Source organism: Saccopteryx bilineata, chromosome 4 (genome assembly GCF_036850765.1).
Source record: "Saccopteryx bilineata isolate mSacBil1 chromosome 4, mSacBil1_pri_phased_curated, whole genome shotgun sequence".
Lineage (NCBI taxonomy): Eukaryota > Metazoa > Chordata > Mammalia > Chiroptera > Emballonuridae > Saccopteryx > Saccopteryx bilineata.
Window position 1 is genome coordinate 181173585 of NC_089493.1, and position 18827 is coordinate 181192411.

Consider the following 18827-nt stretch of genomic DNA (forward strand, 5'->3'; position numbering starts at 1 on the left):
CGAGAAAGATGCGGACCTCCACAAAGGCTAGAGCGGCCACGTAAAGACATAGGAACTTCCGGGGCGGGGCTCTCCTTTCCTTTACCTTCCGCGTGGCAGGGTTGGGGCGGGAATGTGGGCAGCTTGCAACGTGAAGATTCGCCATTGCTTGGCTTCCACTGATGTCACTTTGAAACGGTGCTTGAAATTAAGGGCGACCATGGCAAAGAGCAAGTTCGAATACGTGCGGGACTTCGAGGCTGACGACACTTGCCTGGCACAATGCTGGGTGGTTGTGCGACTGGATGGCAGGAATTTCCATCGGTGAGTGAGCTCGGCTCTGGGCTGTGAGGTCCGCCTGCGCTTCCGGGGAAAGCTAAGCTCTCTGATCTCAGGCCTCGTGGTCACCGCGGTAACGCGGCAGCCAATGAGCGCGCGGCATTGAGCGTCGGTCTACATGTTGGCTAAGATGTATTTGGACGCGAGCTGGTCAAGGTAGTGAAAAGGGATGGTGTTCCCCTGGTGAGTAACTCGGAGCAGAGACCTGTTAGCAAGGACCTTGTGGAAAAAAATCACTCTCGGACACACTTGTTTCAGCTCTTCAGCAAATTGCCCAGCTATTTTATAGTGCTGACTCTTCAGAGGCCTATTTAGGCCTTGTCGTGGACAACATTTAACAGTATGTTCTTGCTTCATTTTTAGTAACAGGCCACACGGACTGGGCTCAGGAGGAAAACCAAATCAGACAATAGGTAGAAAAAAGTGGAACAAAGATGGGAATTTACTTTTTTAAAGTGCTATTTTAATAACGATTATTATAACATTTATTGTACACTTCCAGGGAGCCAGACATATTTACATTTAACTTCGCCTAATCTTCAGGGCAGTTTTACAGAGATTTTTATCCCAATTTTATAGAAAAGGGAATTGAGGCTTAGATATTATGTCCCCTTTTCTCAGTTGATCAGGACAAGAAAAACCTGAATTCTTAAGGCAGTGGATTGGTTTGTGGCTAGTGGAAGGTTAGCACTCACAGCACTATTACAGTACCGTCTTTAAGCAGCGTCTTTGATCCAGAGTGTTCATGACAAGCTCTCTGGTCATCCATGCCCTTTTCCCTTTCTCTCGTGAAGGTTTTCTGAGAAACACAACTTTGCAAAACCTAATGACAGCCGTGCTCTCCACCTAATGACCAAATGTGCTCAGACCGTAATGGAAGAACTAGAGGATATTGTGATCGCATATGGACAGAGTGATGAGTACAGCTTTGTGTTCAAGCGGAAAAGCAATTGGTTTAAAAGGAGAGCCAGGTAATTCCCTAGCCCTACCAAAACTGAACAGGAACCCCTCTTGAACCATAAATTCACATCACATCCTACAAAGAAAAAATGGACATTAGTAAGTTACTTACAGGGCTAGAAGGTGAGGCAAGCCACATTTTAATTATGTGACTGAAATATTAAATAGTTTTTCTTGTCCCAACATATTTTATCTCTAGGTTTGCTGGCCAGTTTGTGTAATCTCTCTGTTGCACCCACGGGCCCTATCATGGTGTTGAGTTAATGTCATGTATTTTCTCTCTTCTTGCTCCACCCCTTGTGCTTTATACTTGCAAGTAAGTTCATGACTCACGTCGCCTCCCAGTTCGCTTCCAGCTACGTGTTTTATTGGCGGGATTACTTTGAGGACCAGCCCCTTCTGTACCCCCCAGGCTTTGATGGAAGAGTTGTGGTGTATCCTAACAACCAGACCTTAAAGGACTACCTCAGTTGGCGGCAAGCAGATTGTAAGTGAAAAGAATTAAACACCTAATTAAACCAACAATTCCATACTTTAGAAGTGGTGATCTGGAACAAGTTTGGTTCATGTATATTTTGTTTGGAATGAAATAGTCCAGAAAATTTTAAATTAGTTGAAAGTAATTGAGAATTTGGGAGATTTCATGTAAATAGCCCTATTTCCAACTTTTTTTTTCTTTTTTAATCAGAAGATCTGGCAGTACTAGGTCTATATTCCCACTTAGTATTGGACAGAACCTGTGCAGTGACTGCTGTCTTTACACACACACGCCACAATTTCTAACATTCCCTGTTCCCCTGCTGGGAGGGGTCACCTACTCAGTGGGTGTGAGTGTGAGACTTGTTATCATTTGGTGTATCTTGATTTTGCCGGGAGAACTGGAAAAGGAATAATGTCAATCACGTAACTTTGAAAGTATCCCTATGCTGAGTACACAAGTTAACAGATTTGTGGAAAGTATAACTGAAATGACAGGATATAAAACTGATAGGAAATGAGTTTGTTTCTGGTAGCTCACTTCCCCCCATGTGTCCTGTGTATTGTTTTGGGCAGGTCACTAAATATCTCTGAGATCTCTTTAGTTTAAAGAGGATAGATTTGGGATCTAGCATTCTGTAAAGCATGAATACCGAATAGAGATTATGTATGTATAAACTGCTATTTGTTCTCCCCACAGGTCATATCAATAATCTTTATAATACAGTTTTCTGGGCACTCGTACAGCAGTCTGGACTGACACCAGTACAAGCCCAAGGGAGATTACAGGTATAAAGATCTTACTGCATTAATGCTTAACTCGAGAGTTTTCTGTGGGCTTGCCCACAATGTTCTGCATTCTTCTAAAGCTCTCTTTACAGCCTTGTTTTGAAAGTATATAAAAACCATCTTAGTAGCAGCTCTGCTGCTTGCTTGCTCTGTGACACTGTATAAGTCACTGCTCCCTGAGCCTCAGTGTCCTCAGTTGGAAAATGGAATCAGTGACATTGGCTCTGCATTCCCACGTGGAAAGGCTTGGCTGGAGCTGAGTGTCGCCTGCCCTCCCTAGACAGGGCATGAGCTCTTCTTTTCTGTCAGTCTCACCTGGCCTCTTCCCTCATTGCTCTTCCCTGCTTGGCTCCTCTGGTTTCGTGGGTCTCTGACCCGTGTGTATTTTAAAGTATCTAGATGCTGGCCTGACCTGTGGTGGTGCAGTAGATCAAGCATCAACCTGGAACTCTGAGGTCGCTGTTTCAAAACCCTAGGCTTGCCTGGTCAAGGCACATATGAGAGTTGATGCTTTCTGCTCCTCCCCCCTTTCTCTCTCTCTCTAAATAAAAAGTGAATAAAAAAAAAAAAGAATCTAGATGCTGGAAGTCAAGTAATCGTACTCAAAGCGTGCTTCTGTTTAATTTTATTCTCTCTGCCTTAGTTTTTTATAGGTTAAACGTGGAAAATAATAGTTTCTGTCTAATGGGTTTATGGTGAAAATTAAATGGCATAATGTAAAACACACAGGATAGCACAAAGCACGTTGCTTTTCTTAGATAACAGTGCTACGTGTAGGATGAGTACTCTGAAATGAGGTTATGTATTGTAAAAGCTCCTGATACAGTGCCTGGCACTTTATAGTTATTCAGTGAATGGTTGCCATTGCTAATAGTGGTGATGAAGATTTACATATAAGGATATTAATAGGTCTATCCAGTTTGGAAGAGCCAAGTTTAGATTTTGGTTCTTCTTAGAAGAATAAGAACTATAGTCTTGGGCAATTTATATTAACTTTCTAAGCTTCAGAGTTCTCATGTCTAAAATGGTGATGGTTATGAGGGTCAAATAAGAAAATACACATAACGTATCCAGTACAGAGTAGGTAGTCTCACTGTTAATTCCTGTTACCCACCACAGTCATTACTTGTAAAGCCATTGTTTGTTTTTTACTACATTCAATATTATTCTGTATTAGTCTCAGGTATACAAACAGCAGAGAATTTTATGAATTTTTACATCTAAAGATTTGAACTGCTCTTAAAATCATGCAAAAGTCTTTAGTATCAAAAGATATTTGAGGCCCTGGCCGGTTAGCTCAGCGGTAGAGGGTCGGCCTGGCGTGCAGGAGTCCCGGGTTCGATTCCCGGCCAGAGCACACAGGAGAGACGCTCATTGGCTTCTCCACCCCTCCCCTCTCCTTCCTCTCTGTCTCTCTCTTCCCCTCCCTCAGCGAGGAGCAAAGATGGCCCGGGCACTGGCCTCTGCCTCAGGCACTAGAATGGCTCTGGACACAACAGAGCAACGCCCCAGAGGGGCAAAGCATCGCCCCCTGGTGGGCATGCCGGGTGGATCCCGGTCTGGCGCATGCGGGAGTCTGTCTGACTGCCTCCCCATTTCCAGCTTCAGAAAAATGAAAAAAAAAAAAAAAGATATTTGATAAGGCACTTCACTTCTTGATTTGTTTGTAGAAGGTTAGGTAGAGGGTGGAATGTAGGGTTAGGGGAGAGATAAAATATACAAAGCTTTGTCTATCTGTTTTTCTTTCCTTAGGGAACTCTTGCAGCAGACAAGAATGAGATTTTGTTTTCTGAATTTAACATCAATTACAATAATGAGCCGCTGATATATAGAAAAGGGACTCTGCTGATATGGCAAAAGGTAATGGTGTTGTGTCCCAAGAAAAATGGAGATCAGGAGAGAAGAGAGTCTGTGCCCATCCCACGGCTGTCTTTCCTGCAGCCTGTATGCTGATAGGACTGCAGTTGTTAACACAGATTAGATCCTTTCCAAAACGAGAATGCTATAGGTTACTATTTCTGTGGGGTTTTTTGTTTGTTTGTCTTTTTGTGTTTTGTTTTGTTTTGTTTTGGTTCGTCCATGCTCATTGCATCAGTTTGCCAGTGAACTTTGTGATCTTAAATTTTCTCTGTAAGTAGGATCACCGAATTTTAGAACTAGTACCCTTATTTTTGGTGTCAAGCTCTCCTCAAATCAAATAAAACCCTGATTGCAGTGCATAGATAATGATTTTTGCATTCATAGAACATTTTAAAGAATACTTTCTGCCATACTGGATACTGCCATTAAATGGTCTGTGCATCCTGTGACAGAATGAGACCACAGGAGATGTTGATATGAGTGTTCTGACTCTTGCAGAATAATCCCGAGACTCTCCAGACATTCATACTAACCTTAATATTCTGTAATGAGTGTGTATGTACATTTCCCTAAATCCTTAACTCTGCCAGGATTTTCTGTCTGTACCAGCTCCTGATCATAATGACTTCTCTAAATTCATTTCCTTCCATCCAAAGTAGTTTTTCTGAAATGAGTGTTTTCAAGTACTAAGGGGAACCTTGAGAGCTCATCATTCCACTAACAGCGTCAGCACTTTTATTAGTATTTTTAAAGCACATTTGTTCTTTGGCACAGATTTGGGTACTTACTGCAGACAGGAGAACAAAAATACCATTAATTCTAGAGTTATTGCTAACAAGGAACAAGAAGTCTTTTTGGTTCCTAAGATGTTCTTTCTGAAAGTGTTTTAATTGTAAAGGAACTAGTGTATGCTGAGATATGTGTGTATGTGTCTGTTTATCTCCTGATGAATATATATATATACATATATATATGTATGTATGTATGTCAAAAGTATATAAAGTAAGAAAGCAAACCTCCCTCACATCTTCCCCTTTCCTCCAAACCCACTCTCGAGTTAACAATGTCAATATTTTAACTTACCTACAGGTGGGTGAAGTCACAACAAAAGAAGTTAAGCTGCCAGCAGAAATGGAAGGGAAAAAGATGTCAGTGACCCGAACCAGGACTAAGCCAGTGCCCTTGCACTGCGACATCATTGGGGATGCTTTCTGGAAGGAACACCCTGAGATCCTAGATGAAGACAGCTGACCCTTGGCTTTTATGTCTTGCTGTGCTTAATCAAGGAAGGCCCCCCCAAGTCTTCAGGCCTTGGGTGGCCCTGGCATCCCTACCACACAGACAGTGTTCCAGGAGTGACATGACTCAGGTTGGGAGGCGAACAGGGAAGGAAGGCATGGATGGGGTGAAATATCTTGTTCTACTTTAAGTGGAACATTTTTTTTTTTACAGTGTTGGAACATGGTTCCTTTGGAAGAAGTGCATTATTTTAAAATTGTGGTACTATTTTTATAAAGCAAGACTGTTTTATGCCTTGCAGAATGAATCAAGTTTAAATTGTGGCATAAGACTTAACAGAAACCTGCCAACCTCTTTTTACTATGATGGAAGATGAGCCCCAAATATACTCTTGTGCACCTGTTCTTAACGAGAGAATCCAGTGACCTTAAATCTCACCTTCCCCACCCATCTGCTTGCATTCATCTTTGGCAGACCTGAAGTAAATATAGGTTGATGCCTGCAGTATGTCTCTGAATTCAGGAATTCCAGGGAAAACTCAGAGCTTTGTGTCAGTCTCCAAGTTGGCAACCTTGGCTGAACAAATGAATAGGTTGGATGTCCTTAAACATTCCGTAGATTGATTTTGTGGAATTAATCAGCATGATCATCATCATCATCATCTTGCCTGGTGTATTGTTTACAAGGTCATTTATCTCTTTCTAAGAATTATGTGTGTACTTGAGAGAGAAAATATGTGAGAATTAGTGAATGAGGAGGGAGAAACATCCACTCCTTGTCCTTTAGATACTTGTTTTAGAAGTTACCCTGTCACCTGTTGGAGTTCCTGAAGAAGGTTTTCGGATAGTCTCTGTATAACTAGAACAATGACATTTGAATGGGACAGCAGAGGGGTCAACACTCCCCTTGGGAGGTTACAGGTGGCAGGTGGCAAAGGAGTCCTGACAGCTCCACCTGCTGATGGCCAGTGGAGACGGGATGGGTGAGATGCCTAGAGAACTGCAGTCATTTCCTGTTGCCAAGCTGTAGGCCTCTGAAACGGGGAGGTGGTGGGGACAGGTGGTGAAAGAACTCCATTGCCTCTTGTCCTCATTTCATATTTTAGAGGAAAGAAGTTATTTGGCTCATTAAGAATTAATTAAGAGACAGCCCATGTCCCAGTGCCTAGTCTTGCATTGCAGAATTTACAGCCAAGAAGAAAACATAGTTTTGAAAGAGTGACGGCTGGTCTTATTCCCTCACCAATTGATACTCCATCTGTTGACACCATGTTTTCCCTTCCTGTTCTCACTCCACAGAAATAGACGTGGCTTGGCTTGTGTTTAGTAATTGATCAACTCTGAGAAGAAAAATAAAAGGTTTCAATTTTCTTGGCTTAATTTCTTATTTATTATTCTCCTGCAAATGCAGTGTCTGAATCCAACCTGTGTGTGTGTCTACATAAATCAGAATACACATACCTTTCATCACAGCAGTGGTTTCCAGACTTCTGGATGCAAAAATTTACTTGGAATGCTTGTTTAAAATGCTGAATTTATATTCCCCCATAAAGATTTGAGGTTCAGTAATCTGGGTTTTAATCCCAAAGGCTTCTGATGCCTATGGTGATGATATACAGTATTTTGGGCCACAAGGTATACTGTGATAGGCCAAATGAAGCAATAAGATAATGTAGCTCTTGACACAAATGTAAGTGGTAAGTATAACATTTCATATCAAAATTATAGGCATCAAGTTACAACTTTTCAAGACAAAACCAAAGAAATGTACTTTCTGTGGATGCTATGTGATACTACAAAGGTTATTGATTTTTTCATATGACTGGGACAAGCACTTGTTCCTTGAATTGTCAGCAGTTTGCAGCTTTGAGTTTTTTGTTTTGGCACAGGGTTTTAAGCAAATGAATAGCCTAGGCTTAACATTCATGTCATAACTAAATCTGTAAATCAGGCGATATTTCTTGTCCAGTTTGAGATGCTTCTGTTCACCCCCACCAATATGTCACTTGCTACTCAATCACGATAATTGAGTTTGCATCTCATTTGCGTAATTGAACAACTTTCTTTGACTTATTGTTTGCTTTTCTGATGTTCTTGTTGAATAAAAAAAATCAAACGCTTCTTTTTTTCTTACTGCTTCATATTTATTTTGAAATATCCCATAGTTTTTGTGAGCAGTTTACTTAGGAGTTCCATGCTTGATGGTTTTATATATATATTCATTCCAATGTATATTACAATTGTATATTGGTTTTCATCTCGCTCTCTAAGAGATTAGTAGTCTCTTGGGCTTCCTTTCCAAATCTAAAGAAACTAAGATGTACAGAAAAGCAACTGGAATAGTGTTCGTACTGGTTGCTAGTTTCTGAGAGTGGTGGCAGTTGGATTTTTGTGGCCTGTTAGTCACTGGAATATCTTACCTCTGCTGGATGAGGGGATAATACCTGGACTTTTCGTACAGAGTCATTTTAATATCAAAAACCAAAAAACTGCCTGACCAGGCAGCAGCACAGTGGATAGAGCATCGGACTAGGATGCGGAGGACCCAGGTTCGAGACCCTGAAGTCGCCAGCTTGAGCGCGGGCTCATCTGGTTTGAGCAAAGCTCACCAGCTTGGACCCAAGGTCACTGGCTTGAGCAAGGGGTTACTCAGTCTGCTGAAGGCCCGCGGTCAAGGCACATACGAGAAAGCAATCAATGAACAACTAAAGTGCCACAACGAAAAACCGATGATTGATGCTTCTCATCTCTCTGCGTTCCTGTCTGTCTGTCCCTATCTATCCCTCTCTGACTCTCTCTGTCTCTGTAAAAAACAAAACAAAACAAAAAATGGCCTAAGAGGTGGCACAGTGGGATAGAGCGTCGGACTGGGATGCGGAGGACTCAGGTTCGAGACCCTGAGGTCGCCAGCTTGAACTCAGGCTCATCAGGTTTGAGCAAAAGCTCACCAGCTTGGACCCAAGGTCACTGGCTTGAGCAAGGGGTTACCCGGTCTGCTGAAGGCCCACAGTCAAGGCACATAATGAGAAAGCAATCAATGAACAACTAAGGTGTTGCAGCAAAAAACTGATGATTGATGCTTCTCATCTCTCTCTGTCCCTGTCTGTCCCTCTCTGTGACTCTCTCTCTGTCTCAGTAAAAAACAAACCCAAAACAAAAAAATGCTTTGCTGAGCATAGGTTCTAAAGTCCAACCAGTCTTGCAAATCCTCCATCATCCTGTTTTCCAAGAGCTGGATCATTATCTCCGGTTGCTTAGCAATGCTTAGAAAATCAGTGTTATAATGAATTTTCTTTAATACTAAGGTTTCTGGTGTTAGTGCAAATAACTTTTGAATAGGATGTAGAAAACGGAGAGCTGGGATTCACCCATTCTTCATTCTTTCATTGTGCACTTAACTGATATTAGCCAACATATTTATTGCACACTCTATATGCACTCTGTCTTCATTCTTAGGACAATTCTAGGACATAGGTACTATTTCTGTCGGATTTCAGATGAGACTGTAAAGACTCGGAAAAGCTAAGTAATTTGAGTGTAGGTATTTAGCATGAAAGCAAATGGGGATATTCTTTGCCCTCTTCCCGCCAGCTCAAGCTAGTAGACTGCAGTCCCAGGGAACAGAGAAACGCCTGGGGAGTTCGTTAACATGTGGGTCCCATGCTCAACCCCAGGGAATATGGAGTATTAACAAAGACCCGAAACACCGCATTAAAGCAAATGAACCCTTCGTTCGCGTGCTGAGGTCTTGGGTGGCGGTGGCGAGCCGCAGCCAAGCGCCACACCCCCGGCGGCGCCGACCGCGGTCAGGTGCTGCCCTCCCGCGGCCGCGCCGGCGCAGTGTGGCCCCGCTCCGCGGCTGCGCAGTGCCGCCCTCTGGCGGCCCGGCTCCTTCTTCCCATCGGCCTCGGCTTGCGGGCCTTTCAAACATGGAGGAGCGGGAGCGGGGGGCGAGGTCGCCCGGCGCCGGCAGCTCCGCGCGCCCGCCCAACCCGCGCCTGGATGTCAACTCTGACAGCTTCGACCCGCTGCTCGCCCTGTACGCGCCCCGCCTGCCTCCCATCCCCTACCCCAACGCGCCCTGCTTCAACAACGTGGCCGCCTACGAGACCTTCCTCAGGACCGGGGGCCGGGGCGGCGGGCGCGGGCGGGCGCGGGGCGCGGACCCGGCCTCCGGGGCCCCCGCCGCCGCCGCCGCCGGACCCTCGAGCCGGAGCCGCCGCCGCCCCGACGCCCACGCCCCGGACCCCGAGCGCATCGAGCGCCTCCGCCGCCTCATGGTGGTCAAGAAGGAGGGGGACGAGGCCGACGGGGAGAGCCGCCGCGCCCCGGGCCGGGCCAGGAAGGCGCCGCGCAACGTGCTCACGCGAATGCCCCGTGAGTCCCGCGGGCTGGCGGCGGGCGGGCGCCCGGGACCGGCAGACGGCCCGCGACCGAGCGGGGCGTGTGCCTGAGCAACGTGGGGAACGGGGCGGCGGTCCTGAGTGGGGGGCGGGGAGGGGCGGCGGCCCGAGCCGGGTGGGCAGCGGTGACCAGGCGGCGTGGGGAGGTTCTTCGTGGCTGATGGGTGTCGGTCTGCAGCGGTGGTGGGGTCTGGGGAAGAGTCCCCGGGTCCGGGGTGAGCATCCTGCAGAGAGGGTCTGCAGGTGCGGTGGGGGGTCCGGAGAGGGAGCGGGGCCTGGACAGCAGGCAGGGTTTGCACTGGGACCACAGACGGAAGAGGCAGCGCACAGCTAGTATCATGGGAATTGGGGGCTGATGAGGTGGAGTGGGGGGAGATCTGTTCAGCCAGCACAGAGGACGTGACCTCAGCCCCTGCTCACTAGGTGACAGCTCATTCTCGGGCGCTATATGCGGAAGGGTTGCGGGGTCTTGATACACACGTGTCCACAGGGCCACATCACAAGTACTAGAACGCAGCAGGCACAAAATGCCACTAAAACACAGGCACTGCCTGACGGCCGCTCTGCCAGGCTGGGTGCAGGACTGTGTCTGTCAGGCTCCTGTTACCACGGGCGCAGGTTCTTTTAAGTTCTGAAGGTGTAAATGGCACAGGGGAATTTCTTGGAGCATCCTAATAGAACCTTGGAGGGACGCTGTTAACAGCAGAGGTTGCTAATGTGTGAGTTAAGTTAGGTCCTGTATAAATGGAATAAAAACAGCCCAGGCTTATATCTTTCTGTCATCCGGCGAGCAGTTCTGACATCTGTCCGGTGAACGCAATGACCTACTTAGCCACTCAGAGCATTTGTATCCCGAGAGCTAAATTGTGATATGATTAAACCACTGCCTTCGGATTGGCCTAGCCAGATAGCTCAGTTCGTTCAAGTGTCCTCCCAATACACCAAGGTTGCGGGTTTGACCCCGGTAAGGGCACATACAATGAATGCATAAATAAGTGGAACAAACCGATGTTTCTTTCTCTCTTTCCCTTCCTCTCTCTGTAAAACCAGTCAGTCAATCAGTAAAAAACAAAAACAAAAAAATCATTGCCTTTGGAGTGGAGTGTTGTCCTCAGCAAGGGTATATTTTGTTTTATTCCTAGAAGTGTGTTAATTGAGAGAGAAGCATCCTGAAAAGCTGTGTGCTGTTAGGGATGTCTGTGTCAGATGATTCACTATGTCAGAACATCCCTGCCCAAGCTTAGGGTTCACCCCACTTGCTTGTCCAGCAGTGACACAAAGGTGGAGTATCATGTTCCAAAAATAAGAGCAGTTTGGGGGACCTAGTTTTGCCTTTACTTTTTGCCACATCAGAGCTTTAAAATGTACTCCAAATTTCAGATGAACATTTTTTTAATTTTGCCAGTTATTGCTTTGCTACTGAGATTATCACAGAAAAAGAAATATTTCTATTCAGTGGGAGGCTTTAGCTTTACCTATGGAGCACTCGGCTGTACTCTTCTGACAGAGTGTGAGGACCAGCCTTATCAAATTCTCACAATAAAATATATACCTGGAATCAAGATATCAGAGAATGTGCCCTAGGCTTTGAAAACTTGAGTCTTGCTACTGGAAATGGTGGAGGCTTCACAGGGTTGATGACCTTCAGAAAGCAGAAGAAAAGAATACAGAAACATGGGTGAGGATTAGATTTATTCCAGAAAGAGTTCTGTGTGAGGCTAGCCGTAGGTCTTGAAGTTAAGGAAGAACGTGATTGTGGATAACAGTAATTATTTGAAAATTAGGCTATTGAGGTGTATTTTGCTTTAAAGTGAGTTGAAATCACCACCACAATCAACACAAAAATTCCATCACCCACAGTCTTTCCATTCCCCCTTTAAGGTCAGGTGATAATTTTATTGCAGCTAATTATAGCTACTGTTATTGAGCACATTTGTGCTCTGTACTTCGCTAAGCTCTTTAGATGCACTATGTCTCATTTTACTAAGGGTAAATTTCTTATTCATTGATTTTAGAGAGAGAGAAACATTGATTTGTTCTACTTATTTATGCATACATTGGTGATTCTTGTATGTGCCCTGACCAGGGATCGGACTTGCAACCTTGGTGTATTGGAATGATACTCTAACCAACTGAGCTACCTGGGCAGGGCCTAATGCATCTTTATAGATGCATTAAATGCATTATTTCTCATTTACCCTTAAATGTGATATAATTCATCTTTTTAGATGAGGAAACTGCAGTTCAGTTATTACCTGCTATTGCCCAGGGTCACATAACTGGTTAGTTTGCAGCTAAGAATCCTGGGTTTGTTCAACTCCAGGGCCTATGTGCTTACCCATTATGCTAGTCTCGGGAGATGGAAAAGGAGAGTACATTCTGATGTTTCCTTGCTTACTTGTTCTTGGTGTGTGGAGGAGGCTGCATATGTGAGGCAGAGGGTTTGTGTCCAAAGGAATGAAAATGGAATTTGGGTCCAGAGAGGGATTTTTTGCTAGAATGCATTTAAGAACCAAACCAAAGAGTTTCTGTTTGACTTTGTGATAACAGAGAGTGGGAACTACGATGTATATTCTTAAGCAAAAGCACTTTTAGGACAAATGTTTCTAGGAGCTAAGTTTCTAGTAGTGAAATAAATGCATTTGGGAGTAGAATATAACACAGGGGTTTGACTGCCTATGTTTGAATACTGACTCTTCCACTTTCTAGCTGTTTTAGTTCAGACAAGTTACTTAAACTCTTTAGGGCCTCTAATTCCTCACCTGTGAAAGGACAATGATAGACTACCTATTGTTGTGAGGTTTAAATTAGTTAACACATGTAATGCACTGTAATCATTCTTAGTATATAGGGAACTTTTTTTTTAATTTTATTTTACAGGGACAGAGAGAGAGTCAGAGAGAGGGATAGATAAGGACAGACAGAAACGGAAAGAGATGGAAAGCATCAACGATCAGTTTTTCGTTGCAATACCTTAGTTGTTCATTGATTGTTTTCTCATATGTGCCTTGTCCGTGGGCCTGCAGCAGACCGAGTAAGCCCTTGCTCGAGCCATCGACCTTGGGTCTAAGCTGGTGAGCTTTTTGCTCAAGCCAGATGAGCCTGCACTCAAGCTGGCAACCTCGGGGTCTCGAACCTGGGTCCTCCACATCCCAGTTCGACACTCTATCCACTGCGCCACCACCTGGTCAGGGTATAGGGAACTTCTTGGTGAATGTTAAGTGTCACTGTAAATTGTCATAATTAAAAGTTCTAAGTCAAGGTGCATGTAACCTGCCTGTATTGACTGTTGGCTCAGCTGTCTAATCGATAAGTAACTTTGAGAAAATTCTTTAAACATTTCTGAGACTTGGTTTTCCTTATCTATAGAATGAGGGGAAATAAAAGTACCTATGAGTTAGTTGTGAGGATTAAATAAAATGGTAGATAAACTTACAAGGGTGTTGCCCATACTGAGGGCTCAGTAATTGGTAATAATGATGGTGACAGTGATGATGTTGATGATGATACAGTTTGTTGTGGAAAGAGAAAGGCATTAATTTTTTGGAATCTATTGTGTGAATTTTGTGGTGACCATGAGCAAGGAGAAATAAGAGTAGAGTTAAAAATGACCTGGACTTGGAAGGGTGTGGCCCACGCATAGTGGTAATGGAAAAAGGAATTTGGAAGAAAAACTTTCTGCAAAGATGAGGCTTTTTGTTTGTTTGGTCGTATCAAGCTTTTACAAGCTTAGCTCATATAATTTTGGAGTTTGTCACAGAGACTGCTAGAAAGAGATTCAGAACGTGGCACTCATCTCAGCCTTGGCAGTCTGCTCAGAGAGGTGGTACTAGTGTTGTACCTTTGATCACAGAAGGAGAGGAATGCTTTTTGGAATTACACCTTATTAAATTTTTGGAAGAAAAAAAATTAAGAAAAAGACACAGCTGTGAGAGTTGAAAGATCTGAGTTTACCATTTTTAAAATTTGAATGAGACTATTGTTAAGATACAGATTGTCTCTTCTCTTTGATTTGGTGGTGTGGGGGGGAGAAGTGGCACAATATTTATTACCAAATTAGTAAAGAATGGTCTCTCCACTCTTTGTGGAAACACGTGTGTGTATAGGGGTGAGCTGGGGGCAGCCTATGTATATAGGCAAAAGGGGTAATGCAGGCATTGTGATCAGTTTCTAAGACATTGAATTATAGAGATTTAATCTAGAAGTTAACTAGTCATCTAACTTCATTTTATGGATGATTATACTTGGACTTGTAGAGAGAAAGTTATCAAGGTCACACTAGTGATAATGACCTAAAAGAGAATTTAGAACAGTCTAGAACACCTGTCCAGACACATGAACACATATACACACAGCCTTGTATATCAAAGAAATTTAGAATGTTGCAAGAGGAAGGGTAGATGATTAAGGTCAGACCAAAGTTCTTATGTTCCTTTTCAAAGCTGCTGTTTCTACACTCTGCTCCACCTTCTGACATCTTCCTCTTGAATCTTCAGTCTTACTTCTCATCTGTTAAGTCATTTTCTTCCAGGAGTATTATATTAATTTATCACTGCCATCATTTATAAGGCCATCCATGAGTGAAGAATAAGGAGGTCAAGAGTAACCAACTTAGTTATTGAAACTGAAAGACAGGACTGTTGTTCTATTTTATGCCCCTAGGAAGAAATCAGAGAGCAATTTCTTGTTTGTTTACTGTCAATGGCAGTACTCACCAAAGAATTTTGCCTTGCAGTCTTGGGAGAGAGGGCAAGACTGAAACTGTGTATGCATGACTGTGAGAATGTATGTGTGACAGAGTATGTATGTGTGTGTGATTTTCTTTGGGAGGATATATATATGGAGGGGGGGATAGGCAGCATATTGTGAGGGGAAGTTAACGTTAAGTAATAAAAATAAAATTTATCTCTGCTCCCAAGTTCTGAAAATAAAGAATCCATCATAGTAAAAGCATTTTTCTTATGAATTGTCATACTGCTCTTTTTACATGATGCTCATCAGCAGTCTCCCAGGAGCCAGGTTCTCAGCAGGTGATTCTGTATCCAGAATCCTTGGATACAGACAGGTCTCTGACTGCTAGTGTGAAGGGCAACAGGCATTGGAACACTAGTGGCTCTAGACAGCGCGTGCGGAGTAGCCGAGACTGGGGGGCCTACAGGCCATTCTCTCTCTTGGAGGGTTACATGTGGTTTAAGGACAGATGTGTTATACAACTTATTTCCTTTAAACATATTAACACAATTTTTGGTTCTTTGGAAGGCTCAAGTTTGGTATATGGTTCATGAGAATTATTCTGAAAATAGTTGCCTTAACAACTCAGAACTGAGAAGAATCTTGCTGCTGTGTACATTTAATGTGGTATTTCTTTTTTGCCCAAAAGGTTTAAAATGATGATGAATCTTAGATTCAATAACATCACAAACTATGGGATATATATAAGGTGAAGCTTTTAGATGATAGCCATTCATATGGTTGATCCATGTTATGGTGAAATCTTGTCTCATTTCAGCGTGTGTTGCCTGTCACAGCCATATTGCCCGTTGGGCCTTCCTGTTCCCACAGTGAGGTTGCCACTGCCCTGTGTTCCCTTGTATTGCTGGATATGGTGGCCTTAGTTGTCAGTTCTGGGAATGAGAGCAGTTCATTCTGTGCTGACCATTCTTCTCTCGTTTCAGTGCACGAAGGTAGCCCTCTGGGTGAACTCCATCGTTGTATCCGGGAAGGGGTGAAGGTGAATGTTCACATCCGCACCTTCAAGGGACTTCGGGGCGTCTGTACAGGCTTCCTTGTAGCATTTGACAAGTTCTGGAATATGGTAATTAAGCCTTCCTTAAGGGGCTGGAGAACCTCTTGGGGATTAAATCTTTTATAAGTGGAAAGGTCCTGAGTAACCTTATTCTGCAAAACCTACAGAATAACTTCCCAGAACTAGAATCTTTATACTCTCTTGGGAAACAACAAAAAAGTTATTTTTATTGCTTCCTTTTCCTTAAGGCAGTGGCTTTCAGCTGGGTGAATCTGCCCTTTTTTCCCTCCCAGGGACATTTGGCAGTGTCTGGGACATTTTTCTTTGATTGTCATAACTGTGGAACAGGGCGCTACTGGCATCTAGTGGGTAGAGGCCATGGCTTCAGCTGCATGTCCCCCCCCCCCCCAAAGAACAAAGCATTATGCAGTGCAGAAAGTTTTTGATGCCAAAGTTGAGAACCCAGCCTGCAGGGATACTTATTTTGTCAGTTTAGTTATTTTATATTGATTTCCTATCAAAAATATTTTATCAACGTTCCACTTTGGCTGGACACAGTGCTAAGTACAGAAGTTTCAGAAAGGAACCTTCACTCTACTATTTTTGGAAAGATAAGTAAGGATAGAGGGGGAGCAGACATATTAATATGCAAGATACTGCCCTGGTTGGATAGGTCAGTTGGTTGGAGCATCATCCCAAAGTACAGAGCTTGCTGGTTCAATCCCAGTCAGGGCACATGCAGGAGCGGATTGATGTTCCTGTCTCTCTCTTGCTTTCTTCTCTCTCTTTAAAATCAATACAATAAACATATTTAAAATATAAGCAAAACACACACACGAAAAATAATAAAGCAAGATACTATGCATGATGTTTCCTTATGAAGAAGTGTACCACACACCCCAGCCTTCTAGAGGCTTATTGTTTACTAGATATTTGAAGAAAAGAAGGGATATATTATAGTACAACTATATTGTGAGGCAGTTAAAATAGGAGCCACCAGCACTTTCCTTTCCATATGATCATCCATCTCCAACTTTTATTTTCCCTCTGCTTTATCTCCATCCATGCGTTCCCCTGGTTGATAATACATAATAGTTGCTAATATTTACTAAGGACTTGTTATGTGCCAGATACTATACCAAGGACTGTATATATATTAATCTCACTGAATGAGTTATAGGACTATTACTGTTCCATTTCACAAATAAAGGAATTGAGGCTGCAGATTTTAGAAGATTGGTCCAAATCACAGTGTTAGTAAATGTAAGTACCAAGACTTTATTCCAGGTCTTTCTGAGTTCTAAAATCATGTTTTCAACCATTATTGACTCAGAAAGCCTGGATTTGAATTCTCACTTTGGTGACTGTGACTCTAGGCAAAGTGATTTCTCTGAGGCTCAGTTTTCTCGCTTCTAAAATGTAAGAAAAAATATTATAATTTTATATTTAAAGGATTTAAGAGAACATAGGTAATGATAGTGCTAGTAATAATAATACTGTCGGCTTATACTCATATGGTGATTTACACTTTTCAAAACAATTTCTCATACATGATCTCATTTGATCCTAACAGCTGTCCTGTGATGTTGATCTCTCTGTGATAAGAATTCACTAGTAATTAAGTGTGTAACTCTGGTCAATCTCTGTTCACTGCTGTCATGAAACATAGAAACTGGGGCCCTGGTCCACTGGCTCAGTGGTAGAGCATTGGCCCAGCTTGTGGTTGTCCCAGATTCAATTCCCAGTCAGGGCACATAGGAGAAGTGCCCATCTGCTTCTCCACCATGCCCCCTGCCTCTCTCTCTCTCCCTCTCTCTCTTCTTCTCTGCTCCTGCAGCCAAGGCTCAATTAGAGCGAGTTGGCCCCAGGCACTGAGGATGGTGCCATGGCTTCCACCTCAGGTGCTAAAAAATGGCTCCAGTTGCAATCAAGCAAGGGCCCAGATGAACAGAGCATTGCCCTAGTGGGCTTGCCAGGTGGATCTCGTCCGGGGTGCATACGGGAGTCTATCTCTTTGCCACTCCTCCTCTCACTAAAATTTAAAAAAAAAGAAAGAAAAGAAACTGTAGAAACTGGGAAGGGACAAGAAGCAGTAAAGTGGTATTTCTCAAAGTGTGGTCTAAGGCCATGCTGCACCCGAATCACCTGGGGTTCTGGTTAAAACCATGGTTCTGGGCTTCTTCCCAGCCCACTGCAGCTGAGTCTCTAGGACAGAAGCAGCCTTGGAGCCGTACTTCAACGTGCTTCCTAGATATTTCCGCACAGTGCAGTCTGAGGACCTCTGCAGTTGTAAAGGCTCTTGCCACAGAATAAACTTGTCTTACATGGCCCCTTGCAAATCCTGCTCAGACAGTGCCAGGTGTTACTGTGTTTTTTTGCCCAAGAGCTCAGTCACCTGTTAAGTTTAATTCTGCTACAATTAGACATTATCCTGCCTTTTAAATGTTTTTCTGAAAGCTATAAAAATAATATTTGTAACCCTGCCTCAATTTCCCCCTTTGGGCTGTTTCTCTAGGCACTTACTGATGTGGATGAGACTTACCGAAAGCCTGTTCTAGGCAAAGCGTATGATCGGGATTCTTCACTGACTCTCACGAGGGTAGGCAATGCCTGACTTCCTGAGCACCCAGCATGCTTCCAGGTGTAGGAACTAATATCACTGCACACAGTGACCAGGGTCTACTAGTGGGAAAACTGGAGTGCAGTCAGCCAGGTATGCCTGGACTAAGGGCTTCCTGGCATGATGTCTCTCTGCTCATGCATCCAGCTTAACTCCAATGAGTTCCTGTTTCTGACCTGCATGTTATTTGAGCAACAAGTTACCTCTTATAAGGCTTAAAGGTCTTTCTGTTTTACTTTGTAGAAATGAGCAGATGTCTTTTCTTTAGACATAATAAGATAAATCTTACTGACTTATCTGAGTTATGGGTAGAAATTCTTTTACTAACTTTTAAAAAATTATGAAGCAAGCTGTCCAAAGGGCATAGTTAAGAAAGCTGGTCTTTTTTTTCCCTATATATTGAGAGGGGTGTTAAA

General features: G+C 43.5%; 2 protein-coding genes across 5 annotated transcripts in view; both read left to right on the forward strand.

Annotated features, from left to right (window-relative positions):
* Window positions 1–72: 72 nt before the first annotated feature.
* On the forward strand, window positions 73–7022 carry THG1L (tRNA-histidine guanylyltransferase 1 like). The gene is made up of 6 exons (XM_066273131.1): window positions 73–303; window positions 1113–1289; window positions 1596–1765; window positions 2456–2544; window positions 4297–4404; window positions 5494–7022. The coding sequence occupies exons 1-6, from the start codon at window positions 113–115 to the stop codon at window positions 5653–5655; spliced, it is 897 nt and encodes a 298-aa protein (XP_066129228.1). The 5' UTR covers window positions 73–112; the 3' UTR covers window positions 5656–7022.
* A 2513-nt stretch (window positions 7023–9535) lies between these two features.
* LSM11 (LSM11, U7 small nuclear RNA associated) overlaps window positions 9536–18827 on the forward strand; it is a 152765-nt gene continuing 143473 nt past the window's right edge. For all 4 annotated transcript variants that reach the window (XR_010731070.1, XM_066273155.1, XM_066273153.1 and 1 more), the window contains exons 1-3: window positions 9536–10019; window positions 15721–15860; window positions 18307–18390. Coding sequence is in view for 3 of the 4 variants with exons in the window: in XM_066273155.1 (XP_066129252.1) it covers window positions 9572–10019; window positions 15721–15860; window positions 18307–18390 (672 nt within the window). In the remaining variant the exon portion in view is untranslated. The remainder of the gene's footprint in view (window positions 10020–15720; window positions 15861–18306; window positions 18391–18827) is intronic.

Bases quoted from the DNA above. Each gene is read 5' to 3' on its own strand.
- THG1L (XM_066273131.1), top strand. From the start codon at position 113: ATGTGGGCAGCTTGCAACGTGAAGATTCGCCATTGCTTGGCTTCCACT. The intron at 1,766-2,455 runs GTAAGTGAAAAG...TTCTCCCCACAG, and splicing joins CAGTTGGCGGCAAGCAGATT to GTCATATCAATAATCTTTAT. The intron at 2,545-4,296 runs GTATAAAGATCT...TTCTTTCCTTAG, and splicing joins AAGCCCAAGGGAGATTACAG to GGAACTCTTGCAGCAGACAA.